Source organism: Talpa europaea (assembly GCF_964194135.1).
Source record: "Talpa europaea genome assembly, chromosome: 14".
Lineage (NCBI taxonomy): Eukaryota > Metazoa > Chordata > Mammalia > Eulipotyphla > Talpidae > Talpa > Talpa europaea.
The window spans coordinates 34729003-34741948 of record NC_140082.1 but is presented as its reverse complement, the minus strand read 5'-3'; the positions used below and the strand labels follow the sequence as shown (position 1 = coordinate 34741948).

The 12946-nt window shown below is 43.0% G+C and overlaps 1 protein-coding gene across 3 annotated transcripts in view; it reads right to left on the bottom strand.

Annotated features, from left to right (window-relative positions):
- Positions 1-12946, bottom strand: part of PRKCQ (protein kinase C theta) — a gene marked incomplete at its 5' end in the record, with an annotated part of 65441 nt that overhangs the window by 19864 nt on the left and 32631 nt on the right. For all 3 annotated transcript variants that reach the window (XM_084253781.1, XM_084253782.1, XM_084253783.1), the window contains 2 exons: positions 3345-3407; positions 5032-5123. In XM_084253781.1, coding sequence (XP_084109907.1) covers positions 3345-3407; positions 5032-5123 — 155 coding nt within the window. The remainder of the gene's footprint in view (positions 1-3344; positions 3408-5031; positions 5124-12946) is intronic.

Genomic DNA, 12946 nt, shown 5'->3' with positions numbered 1-12946 from the left:
GCCAAAGGCCCAGTGTATTCACAGGTCCAGCAGCTCTTTACTCCATATGCACTTCAAAGGCCACAAGACCCAGAAACAACTCCAAGCCTAGGCCTCTTGGCGAGGGCTGTGAGTACCTGTCTACCTGAGTGATCACATCAGGGCATCAGGTATCACAGGGAATCCAGTGAAGTCTCTCATTTACTTATATGGGCAACATAAGTAAGGATTTTCCATTTGGAAGAGGCAGAGTGGCAATCAGAAGAGCTCCCCTCCAAACCAGTTGTATCACTAAGTCACTCAGACAAGCCATGGTCACTCATCTATAAAATGGGTACAGGGACACCTACCTAGCTTTTCCTGTAGATTCTGTGGACATCTCATGGAAAATCCTTATGAAAATAATTTTAAGGGGCTTCAAATAAATGCATTGGATCAGGGTTAGGGTTATCAGTAAAATGTAATAGTAAGGTATCTTTCAGTTCTAATAGTCTAAGATTGAGATTCTAGATTCTTTTCTTTCCATGTCTACACATTTTCCAGCTACTTTTTTTTAACAGTTAACCCAAGCCATGACTGAGGCATCCCTGAAGATGCTGTTGCTTCTCTGGTCTTACCAGCAGATGGGCCAGCATGCCTCCTTCTGTGGCAATAGCCCCTCTGATAAAACAGACTAATTTGTTTCCTAATCTACCACTCACCCTTCCTACCCCTACTTCTGTGTCTTTTGTAGAGTTCCCTCTTCCATCTGTATAGCCTTTCCCCCTTAGAAAACTCCACTTTCTGATAGGAATTTCTTGTTGGCATACCCTCACCTAGTTCTGATGATATCACTATTTTTCTTCCCTTTGGCACTTACACTTTTAATTAGAATCATATTCACTTGGACTTTTAAAGAATGTGTTGCTTATGTCTTTTCACATACTTCTATTTTACCTCTAAAAAACCAAACCAAACCAAAACAGAACAAAAGCCCAGAAATTGGCTGCATTAATTCTCTGGGGTTGGGGCTTCTGTAGCTTTTGTGCTTAACAAAGCCAGTGGACATTCAGCCTCTGTCAACAGTTGCAGTGGGTTGGGTGGTGGCCCTCCAAAGATATGTTCACATCCTACCCCCTGACTTTGCGAGGGTGACCCTATTTGAAAATAGGGCCTGCAGATGTAATGAAGTCAAGGGTCTCAAAATGAGGTCATCCTGAATTATCTGGCCCCTAAATTCAATGTCAAGTGTCTTTGCAAGAAAGATACAGGAAGAAGAAAAGGTGATGCAAAGATGAAGAGATTGGAGAGGTGTGGCCACAAGCTCAGGAACACCTGGAGCCTCCAGAAGCTGGAGAATCAAGAGAAGATTCTGTTCTAGAACCTTCAGAAGAAGCATGGCCCTGTGATAACTTGACTTTGGATCTGTAGACTCCAGAACTACGAGGGAATACATTTTTATTGTTTTAAACTATCAAGTTTATGGTCTTTTCTTATGTCAGCCCTCTGTAGCTAAAACCTCTTTTGTGAACAAACCTAGAAATCATCATAAGTGGTTAAAAGAAGGACATTAATGGAATTCCCTTGTCAATTCAGTTGCCAAATGAAAAGCTCGCTGAAGTGACCCCTGGGCACTTGAATTACTTCTTAAGGCAAGTCAATCTCAATGTGTTTTGCTGGATGGTCTCACCTCAACTGTGATAATTTGATGAGGTTTTCAAGGATGTCCTACAACCTCAGTGAATGTGCTACTAAATAAACCTATATTCTTTCTTACTGGAACATAAGAAGCCTTACAAAACATGATTTTTTGTACATGGACATTGTGAGAGCTCTAAGGTAGACATACTTCATGGTATTAAAGACCTTTATGGACCTTTACTGATCTTTTTGTTCTGAATGTCAATAATTTATAAGAAGACATGATAGAAGGAAGTTCTTTGATGTGGAGGATGATGGTCTATTTGGAAGCTTGTGGTCTCATGCGGTCTTTTTTAGCTCTAAGATCTCTCTCTCTCTCTCCAACCTTCCTAGTTTTTTCTCTCTCTTTCTCATCCATCCATTTATCTATCCATCTGCCCCACACATCCTACTGTCTACCTGTAGGTAGACGCTGTAGATAGAAAAAAAAAAAAAAAAAGGGAAAAACCCCACATGACTGTGATCAGGGTTTTCAAAAAATGTTGGGTATTTCTCAATTTCCTGAGGACTAAAGAATGGCATGAAATAGTTTCTTAATCAATTATTTTGTGGATAGATTCAAAAACAAAATCACAAGCCAACCAAGCAACAATTTCCAAAGATTGCCAAAGAGACAGCTTAAGAAGATTGGCTTTTAAAACCTCCCCCAAGACCTTGGGCCCACTGTTAATATCCTCTGGAAATGGAAAGGTTTCCCTAATGGAATTTTCCAGATAACGGCAGCCTACCCTGTAAGCACCAGAGTGAGTACAGACCATCTTGGGCACAATGCTCCCGCACTGTATCACCCAGGGTGCTGTCTTCAGCTTCTGGGCTGGAACGTCATTCTGGCTTCACTGCTGGCCCCAGTTGCTGTGAACATCGCCACTGATGAGAGACAGCCCCACACTCCTGGGCCTGTAGTTGTCCTGTGTCTGCCCTTGAGGGCAGGTTCTTAGACATTCCTCCAGCTGTGACCTCTGTGCTGGTCTCAGCAGCCAAGCCAGCCTCATCTCCAGCACCTTTATTTCATATGTACTTCCCCTGCTTAATATGCAGAGAATTGGAACCAGACAACTAAGCTTTTGAAGATTTGCATGTTCAATCAGTTTTGACTATGCTTTGAGGAAAAGGAGACTGAAGTACACTAGGCTTCATCTTAGAATGGTGTGAGGCAACAGCGTACTACAGAGAAATTGGACAAACATCCATTCCTGAAAGGTGTACATGTGGCGTCCTGCTCACTTGGACAGAGTGTGACAGGTTTCCATAGGTGCATTTGCGTGTTCAAGAAAGAGCTGCTCTTGCATTCTCCCGCCCCCCCCCCAAAAGGAACACAATCAGTGGACATTTCTAGGTGGCCCAAAGCAAATACAGGCAAAGCCAAGCAGGGTTGGGGATTGGGGAGGGAGTGAGTAATGATATGAAGGTAAAGTGAAGCAGAGTGATGGGGAAAATGAGAAAAGCAGGTGAGAGGGAGAATAAAAGGAGGAATTGGAAACAAGAGGAGAATAATACCAGAACCTTATTGCTTTTGAGACTGGAATTCCAATTCTCCATGTCACCCCCACAGGCAGGACACCTGGTGTAGAAGTTTATGCCAGAGAAGCTCACTGACCATTTCATGCACTAAAACACAGCGATGAAATTGACCAGATCAGGAACTCTAGACAGCTCAGTATTTGTTTCCCAAGAGTAAAATTTACCTGTAGACAATTCCTTTGGAATGAAGGAACTGCAGACCCAGAATGATTTCAGCAGCATAAAACCTGAGGGAAGCAAAACCAAGGCTCAGCATGAATGCATGAGGGGAACAAAATACAATCCCAAACCTGGTCTGTTTTATACAGTGAGTGCTCTGAGGGGCGTGCTGCTAAATACTGTACACATACAACTGTGTATATACACATGACACTTAGAGTCTACACACATCATTTCGGTGTGTACATACATCACTCACATAGGTACACACACTCCTGATACATGTACACATGTCGTTTTGTCTCATGTCGTTTTGTCTCCTGACAAGGCAAGGTGTCATCCACTCTCCTTGTCCATCCTCAGCCCTCAGAGAAGGAAACAGCTGCTATCTCAAGCTTGTCCCGCCTGTATCTCACACTTTTTCTTATATTTTGAATAATGTTCAAGCTGTCTTTTTTCTCCCTTTGCTAATGAAACACACACAAACACTAAAGGTAACAGGATAGTATGATGGGAAAATAATTTTTGCTTTTATCTGAAACTCCTCCTGGAGCTCTTCGACCCTGGGTGCAGGGTCTTTCCAAACAGACTGGACTTGTTTACATGCAGGCCATGCAGCCTACAAGGGGGCCGCAGGATATGAGAAGATGGGGGGCGTGATAAGCTGCTCTCCATCCTCAATGATGGCAGAGTCACAGGAAATGAATTTACACTCTATTACTTGCGGGATTCAAGTTAGAGATAAGGAAGGACTTCCTGGAGACTCTGAGAAGAATGTAACATCCTCCTTATGGAAGCTTAAGTCCCGGGCCCGAGGGCTTTCAGCCGTCAGAGCAGGCCACAGAGGGACAGAGTGAATCCTTTCTAGCGTGAAAGATACCCAGTGATTTCTCTCCTGCAGAAATCCCTTAAAATTATCTCTGGGCCCTTTGCTGATGGTTGCCAGAGGCAACAAGATCAGCAGCCTACTACCCACTGGATTTGTCACAACGGCCATTTCAGCCTGGTTGTTGGCAGGAGGTGGTGGAACAAGTCCCTCCTGTAACCCAGCTCAACCTGAACCACTCGTAGCCATCACTGGGGATGAGGGAAAGACTATTGGGGCTGGAGCAAAGAAAGCTGGGGGTTCCTGTATTTTTAACAGGGACTGGTGGCACAGTTTTTCTTCTTTTTAGAATGTCACAGTGGTTTCACTACTCAGGAAGCAGGGTCCCTAGGAGGAAGTGTGATGGGGGTGCTGGGGACTCAACAGCAGTTTCCCCTCTCATTCCCATGTCCCTGGAGTCCGTGCCTTCTGTCTGCACGTGAAATTCCCACTACGGGCTCAGTTAAAGCAACTGCCCATGATCACCTTCAGATCTGTGTTCCGTTTGACTGCTTTATTTTCAAAGGGCAAATATTTTCTTCTGGGCTCAGATCATTTTAGAAACCTGGTGAATTGGGATGGTTCTAAGTAGTGGATTTCAAAACACAGAAAAATAAAACAAAACCAGCATGAATTTAAGCTTCATAAACAGCCACAGCAGTTGCCTAGTTCTGTCTGTTCCCAGGGGTTACCCTGCCCTGGGGTTCAGGCATGCTAAGTGAAGGAACAGGAAGACTCCCACATGGGATAAGTGGTATGTGGCATGGTGGGGACACAGTACTTGAATAGAAAAGGAAAAAAAGCCAAACCCTTTAAAAGGCTCTTACGTTGCTCTGCAAAGATCGAATTTGTGACAGCTTTGGATGTGGTACATTAAGTCTCCTCCATTGAGATATTCCATCACAAAAAAGAGGTTTTCCTAGGAAAAAACAAAAACAATCCCAACCTTTAGCAGCTTAAAAAGGGAAAACAAGGATTATTTTTTAAATGATTTAATAATTTCAGAGGAATTAATTCTGTCTTGAAAGAACTTATGAAAAGACTGTAAAATAATTTAGCTGATCTGTAGCATTTCCAAGTCCTAGGATGCCCTAGTCACCAGGAGAGGCATAAGTACTGTTTGCTAAGATGCTTGGATGCTGCTACAGCACAATGCAGCCCAGGGTCCCCCTGGACTCGCCTGCCCAATAGTGAGATGGTGTTGGTGCTCACTGGGTGCTGCTAGTATGCCTACTAAAATTGACAGCACATAGGATGACAAAGAGAATACAAATCAGGGGTACTGACTTCAGCATCAGGATTTGAAAATATCTGTTCATTCAACACTCAGTAAGTAGCTCTGAACATATCCTAGGGATATGGTGTATTGCAGGAATGAACATGGAGAAGCTCATTCCTGCCCCATTAACAATGGTGAGACACAGTCCTGCCTTCATGAAGCTTACAATCAAGTGTAATCTTTTGTCTCTTCAGTTCTAACATCCCTGTTGCAAGCCATGGTTTAATAGTCAGCAAGGTGCCCCCCACAGAGGACATCATGCATTTGTTAGGGCTGGTGCCCTCTGGTGGCAGCTCTCAGAGACCCGCTGAATGGTCTTCAGGGTGTAGTCAGTTTCAGAGGCGGCCATGTTTATGGAGTGCCTTAGTGCTCCTACTGTGTGAGACATCTTTGCTTAATAAGTACATTCTTAACATGTTGAGCACCCTGATATTTACAGTCCTTATGAACCACAGAGTTAATAATCCATAAAGTGTGGAGACATGGGTGTGTCTGGAAAGCCTCACCTGGGTGACTTTTTAACAGAATTAACTTTAATTTTCAATGTGAGACTAGCAGAGGCCCTGGGGCATATAAGGGAGGGCAGAAATGCTGTTCTGCGCTGACAGTGTCATAGGTTGCCTGCCATTTGTGCTGAGCCAGACCTCCAGTACTGTGCAATTTTATCAATCGTTCAGGCAAAGGAAGGTGTCATCCAGCTTTTCCCAAAATTGACTTCACATTTAACTTACTAGCTTCACTTAACTTTAACTGGAACCCACTCTTTCTCTTATAGATGGGCCAAAGTCTCTGCTGACAAAGTTCCTAACTAAACATTGATATTTCAAACATAAATTGAGAGTGATCATTTGCCCCCAATGCATTCAGCTGCTTTCTCATGAGAGTATCTTCTAACCTTTACCTTTTTACTCAAAACTGTGATGACCTTGAACAGACACTGGTGGAATATCCTCTCAAGTACTCCAGAGAAAGAAAGATGTAGTCTTAAGGCCAGACTGTTTATGTAAAAGTACACAGATAAAAGATTGCTTTTAAGGACTTTCATCCTTGTTTATAAATTCTTACAAAGGTTGAGATCTCAAAATTTACTTGGAGAAGGTGGGGGAAGGTGACTCAAGATAAATGTTTAACCCTAAATTCTACACATCCCTTGCACACTGTCCCATGGGTTCTCACATATGATCAGACTCTGGTGGGGTTAATGGGTAGATTTGTGTGGTGAAGGGAGCCTAAGATGTCCTGGAGTTTAGTCAACGTTAGACTATGGACACTCCAAGGTCATCACACTGCCATAGGTATTATTAATAGTAACGGACATTTATAGCATGTTGGCTGCTACACCATAGCCTACAAAAAAAATTATGACTTAACAGTCAGTTCTTCAAAACAATGAGTTCTCATTTCCATCTTTAAGTTAAATCAGGAGCATTGATTGTCTTTCGATATGTGTGATGGCATTTTTCCTTAAGCCTTTGGTTTGGGTGAATACCAGCTAAAACCTGGGTTCTTTTTTTTTTTTTTTTTTAAAGATTTATTTATTTATTTATACAAGCACTGGGTACAGTCAGAAGTACAGGAGGGTGAGAGAATTCACCAGAGCCAGAGCAGGGACAGAACAGGCAGACTGACGAAATACACTGCTGAGGGGAGCAGTGGGCAAGGCAGAAGTCTGCGCTCCATGTGGGACCCTCGCCAGCAGCTGAGGATCGAACCAGCGCTGCAGAGGCTGCGGGCAGCTTTGCAGCCGAGTGCTCACCCGCTGCACCACTGGGGAGGCCCTAAAACCTGGCTTCTTAAAGAGGTAAGAGCAGTCCACACCTGGAAGTCCAGCTTGGATAGATAGGCTGGGGAGACCTGTTAACTTTCTAGAGGGTACTGTTCTAAGGAGTCTTGCCTTCTGCTTGCACATCCTGATAGCCGTTTGGAAGTCTTCAGAATCCAGTCATCCAGGGAACTGCTCAGTCTACTTTGGACCCAATGAGATGGCTCTGTGATAAAATTAGCATATATGCTGCAATACAAACCATGCAGTCCTGAAGTTTGGGTTTTAAGGATCACATTTGGAAGAATGAATAAACCTTAGAAAAGGTGAATCCAAAATCTCAATCTTTTTTTTTTAAATTTTATTTTTATTTATTTATTTGTTTGTTTGTTTATACATGCACTGGGTACAGTCAGAAGTGTGCGAGGGTTAGAGAATTCACCAGAGCCAGAGTGGGGAGCAGCAGAGCCAGAGTGGGGCGCAGAACAGGCAGAAGGACTGAAGTACACTGCTGAAGGGAGCAGTGGGCGGCAGGAGAGGTCTGCGCGCCATGTGGGACCCTCCTCCTGTGGCTGGGGAGCAGCCGGGGATCGAACGGGCGCCGCAGAGGCCGCGGGCAGCTTCGCAACCCAGCGCTCAAGCGCTGCGCCACCGGGGAGGCCCCAAAATCTCAATCTTGAAAAGTAGAATCAACACATTCAATGCTCATGAAACAGCTTAGGTGACCTGCCCCCGACCTGGACCACTAGCAAAAAGAAAACCCTACCTGTTGGAAAGGTGCAGATTAGATAGGATGGAACCGAGACTGGTGACCTTGTAGAAGTCACTTGACCTTTCACCACATGTGAAACAGAGTGGGTAACAGTGTCTTTTCTGAGTGTTGTCACAAGTGGTCAGTGAGATGATGGACTTGGAAAGTGGGCTCAGGATTGGCCTGTGGCATGCATGTGACAGCAGGTAGCTGCTGGCATTATGAGGGGACAATTTAAATGACTGCAGATCCTTTTGAGAGAAAGGAACTGCATGGTCCCATAGCTCTTGAAACAGATGCAAGCAGTGCTTTCCTTTCCGTTCTGATCACGAGCTGAGAGAAGATGCCAGGCAGACTAGTGGAGGGGGGGGGGGGTTTGTGTGGCTTTCTTGTAATGTGGTTAAAATATTAACTGATGGAGGTCATTCTTTTGGGGGAATGAGAATCGAAGTTGAGATGGTGTTGGGCACATGGGATGCTACAGATCTGCGCTAGTCTTAGGATCTGTCAATACCTCCTGGCCCAGCATCTATGAGTAGAAATGCTTGTCTCTGTTGTCATTAATGAGCTGTATGCTGAGGTGGATCAGACCCTCCCTGGGCCTCTGAGAAAGGAGGTATGTCAATGAGACCCTCAAGTATATTCCCCTATGGTAGCCTAAGGAATCTCTGGACTTCCACCAGGCTAATATATATTTTTTTCCTTTTTCATGAGGAAAAAGATGAAATTAACCATCCGTGACCACTGAACATGTTATGTGTCCCTGACAACAAAGCAAATATTGGTAAGAGGATGTGATGCTTGCAAAATTATTATGCGAAATTTCTGTCCAGAACATTGCACATTGGACGAATAATTAAAGAATAGGGATGAACCTTTCTGTTGAACTTCACTTCCTCAGAGGAGGTGAGCATTATGGCTGGGTTCATTATGGCCACCCAGACGACCCAAAGGAGACCATATAACTGAGGTTAGAAGATGTGTTCTTGTTGAAGAGGACTCCTTGTCATACTAGTGGAAATTGGCTCTTGCTTGGGGGTAAAGACCTCTTGGTTGAGGGGCTTCTGACTGCATTAACATTTATGCTAATGCCATGTGGGCCAAGGGCTGACAAGCCTAATGGATTGGAAAAGAATGTGGCTTAGCATTGTTTTTAAGAAACAAGAGAGAGTGGCAGGAGAACTTTTTGATTGGTCTTTTTTCTTTGTGTCTGAGTCATGCATCTCATTCACTTAGAATAAAGTCTGGAACAAAGTATTCTCTTGGCTTTTGGAAAAGAATAGAAAGTATGCCCTTACCCCAGTTCAAGTATTCAGTGAAGGCTTTTTTTTTTTTTTCTTTGCAAAAAAGCATTTCATTGGACACTTCTTGGAAAGTTAACTTTTATCGCTGGAGGGTTGCTAACTTAAAAGTAGCCAGTTACCTGCAGGAGGAAACTCACTAAGGTTTTTATTGTTGGTATCAACTCACATGGCTGATTTGTAATGTGAGCATTCTTTAAAGGTTGTTCATCATCTTCAGAGGGAGGTCTCTGAGTGTCCTTCCATTGTCCAGTGCTCTTGTTAATGAAACAACAATAGGTCTCCCCTGGTGGTGCAGGTGGTTGAGCACAGCGCTGTGAAGCTGTCTGCAGCCTCTGCAGCACAAGTTCAATCCCGGCCGGCCTGGGAGATACCACATGGCACAGCAGACCTCTCCTGTTTCGCCGCTGCTCCCCTCAGCAGTGTATTTCAGTCAGTCTGCCTGTTTTGTTCCCCACTCTGTCTCTGGTGAAGCACCCTCCCGCACATCTGGCCTGTACCCGGTTCTTGTATGCATGAATAAATCTTTAAAAAAAAAAAAACAAGAAGAAGAACATGGGGTATATTTCCATTCTGTAGGAGAAGTAAGCTCTTGTTGGGGTTTGAGTAAGCTCAGTCATGTTAAATTTACTGAAGTGACTCATTGAATAATGTTCAAGTATGTCTGGCTCACAGCGGGCATTTGATTCACCATTTGGTAACATAAATTTATTGATCAGCTCTGCAGTTTACAGCTATACCTGTGGCAGGCATTCTGTTCTGTGTGCCAAACCATAAAAGTGAAACATTTATTGCTTTGCTGGGTTATTGTAATAGATAATTGAAGACAAGAATCAAGGCTGATATTCTGTAGATAGGTGGTGTTCAAAGCTCTGTGGCTCTCTCTTTTTTTTTGCTTTGAAAATGGTACTCATTCTATTCTTGCAAATTCATATATATATATATATATAGAGAGAGAGAGAGAGAGAGAGAGAGAGCTCTGAAAAATTCAAAATAGCCTAGTGTTTTTGCAAAGAATTCTGTGTTTATGTAAAAAGTACTGTGTTTTTCAGAGCTTCCACAAATATCTTTTGCCACTTGGCTGACGGAACTGTGTATTTATTTTGTTCTTCTATGTACTATTATGTACAAATATGAGATCAACTTTAGGGGAACTCTAGAATCTAAATTTCTTTGTATTCATTTTCTTTTTAAAGTATCTATATAAACTTTAGCTGTAAAGTGCTTTATACTAGGTAAAAATTATATACAAGAATAAAAGTAAAAAATTTGCTAATCCAAGAAATGGAAAAAATTTTCAGATAACAGATGCTATATGCTAATTAGGATCATTCTGGTCTAAATTTAACCAAGACATTGTTTTTGAATCTCAACTTTTGTGACTCCATCTTTTTTGTTTATACTGTAGATGCACTGAGTCTTAACTCGTGGGTGTCAGGAATAGGGGTGGGGTCTCCTGAGGAGGTCACCATAGCAGAGGTTTACATTTTTACTTCTACTTATTGTGCCTTGTAAGCAAGGTTTTGGTTGAGAATTAAAAACTGTGAGAGTTGCCGTTCAGACATCTCTCTGAAATTGTGATGGTGGTGAAATGGAGGACCTTCCTGTCTCTAAGAATACCACAGGCTGGGCCTGGTTGCCCTCGCCTTGGGGAAGGGCTCTTAGGCAGGGGTGGAGCCTGCAGCTGGGTGTAAACACCAGCGGGGGTCACTGGGTGCCAGGCTCACCCAAGTGTCCCACTGACTCACTGATGTAATCTGTATCACCTTGGCTATGCCAGCACTCAGAATTCTTAGGTATGCTAATCATTTTGGAGCCATTCTGACCTGGAGTACTTTATCCGTTTCTTTTCTTTTTTTTTCTTTTTTTTTTTCTTTTTTTTTAATAGAGGCATGTTTTATTTATTTATTCATTTATTTGTTTGTTTGTTTTTGTTTATACATGCACTGGGTACAGTCAGAAGTACGGGAGGGTGAGAGAATTCACCAGAGCCAGAGCGGGGAGCAGAGCAGGCAGAAGGACCAAAGCACACTGCTGAGGGGAGCAGCGGGCGGCAGGAGAGGTCTGCGCGCCATGTGGGACCCTCCTCCGGTGGCCGGGGAGCAGCCGGGGATCGAACCGGGGCCGCAGAGGCCGCGGGCAGCTTCGCAACCCAGTGCTCAACCGCTGCGCCACCAGGGAGGCCCTATCCGTTTCTTTTATAATGAGACATAAATGAAAACATCCTAAAAAACCCCACATTTTGGTTTTCATAAAGATTACCCTGTCAGAAAACCCAACAGATAATCATGTGTGCTTTTTATCTCTCATATCTGTGTGTGTGTGTGTGTGTGTGTGTGTGAGAGAGAGAGAGAGAGAGAGAGAGAGAGCGAGAGAGCGAGAAAGAGAGAGACAGAGAGAGAGACAGAGAGACAGAGAGACAGAGAGAGAGAGACCACTGAACACCAGCAAACTCATTCATTAGGGGCCTGTTTATGTTTCTACTGTAAACTCTAATTACTAGAATTCACCGCCTTCAATGGATTCATTAGTAAGCATGAGAAATAATGAACCCCAGTTTCTGGAGGTTTGTACCTTGCAACAGGAACTCAGGCTCAGTTGGTGTTTACTGGCTTAATTGTCCCACAGGGTCTTTCTTGCATTAACTAACAAATTATTTCCCTTCATAACAGAAAAACAAATAGGACTCCATTTCATGAATTTTAAAAGTGTTTCTCCTGACAAGATTAGGTCTCTAATGAGAAGCAATGCAGCAATTAGATCTATGGACTTGTCCACCAAACAGCATTTGAGTCCTGGCTGGCTCCACTCCTTAACAGCTGTTTGACCTTTAATGGGCTTGCTCACCCTCTTAGGGCTTACTCAATTTCCTCATCTGTAAAATGTAATATTAGCATCTATTTCATTGGGTTGCTCTGAAGATTGAATGAGCTAAATGTGTGATGTACCTAGAACCTGCCAAGGTGCCAGGACAGGCACAGAGGAGATGCTCTGTAAATGTCAGCTATTCCACTTGTGACGTAGTTACTGTATGCATCACATATGCATAAAATTCAGAGAGATATTTACTCAAAACCAGAACAGTCCCAGGAACAGATCGAGTTTTAACATGAAAAGGAGGTTTTAAGGAATGTAGTGTTGATATGAAAAATGATCTACTTGGCTAAAGATTTTAAGGTTATTAAATTATCACTTTCAAAAAGAAAAAAAAAGATGCAAAAATATTAAAGAAAATACTTAAATCCTTTCTCAAAGTGCTTTTGAAAGAGATAAGTAGAAATAACTTCTTTTTCTAATACTTTTGAGTATTTTCCAATTTTAAAAGTATGTTTGATGTAGGGACTCCCCTGGTGGCGCAGTGGTTGAGTGCTGGGTTGCGAGGCTGCCCGCAGCCTCTGCAGCGCCAGTTTAATCCCCGGCCACCGGTGAGGGTCCCACCCAAAAAAAAAAAAAAAAAAAAAAAAAGTTTGATGTAATTACTTTTAGAAATTAGGGAAAATATTAATGAATTTTATTTAATTATAAGTGATCCACCCCCCTGCCATGAGTTCGTCTATCGTTTTATGTTTACATGGCATAGATTCTTAGTTTTTGCCAAGAGTTTTTTTTTCATGTTCAGATTTAGGCAACTGAAGAGCAACTTGCTCAC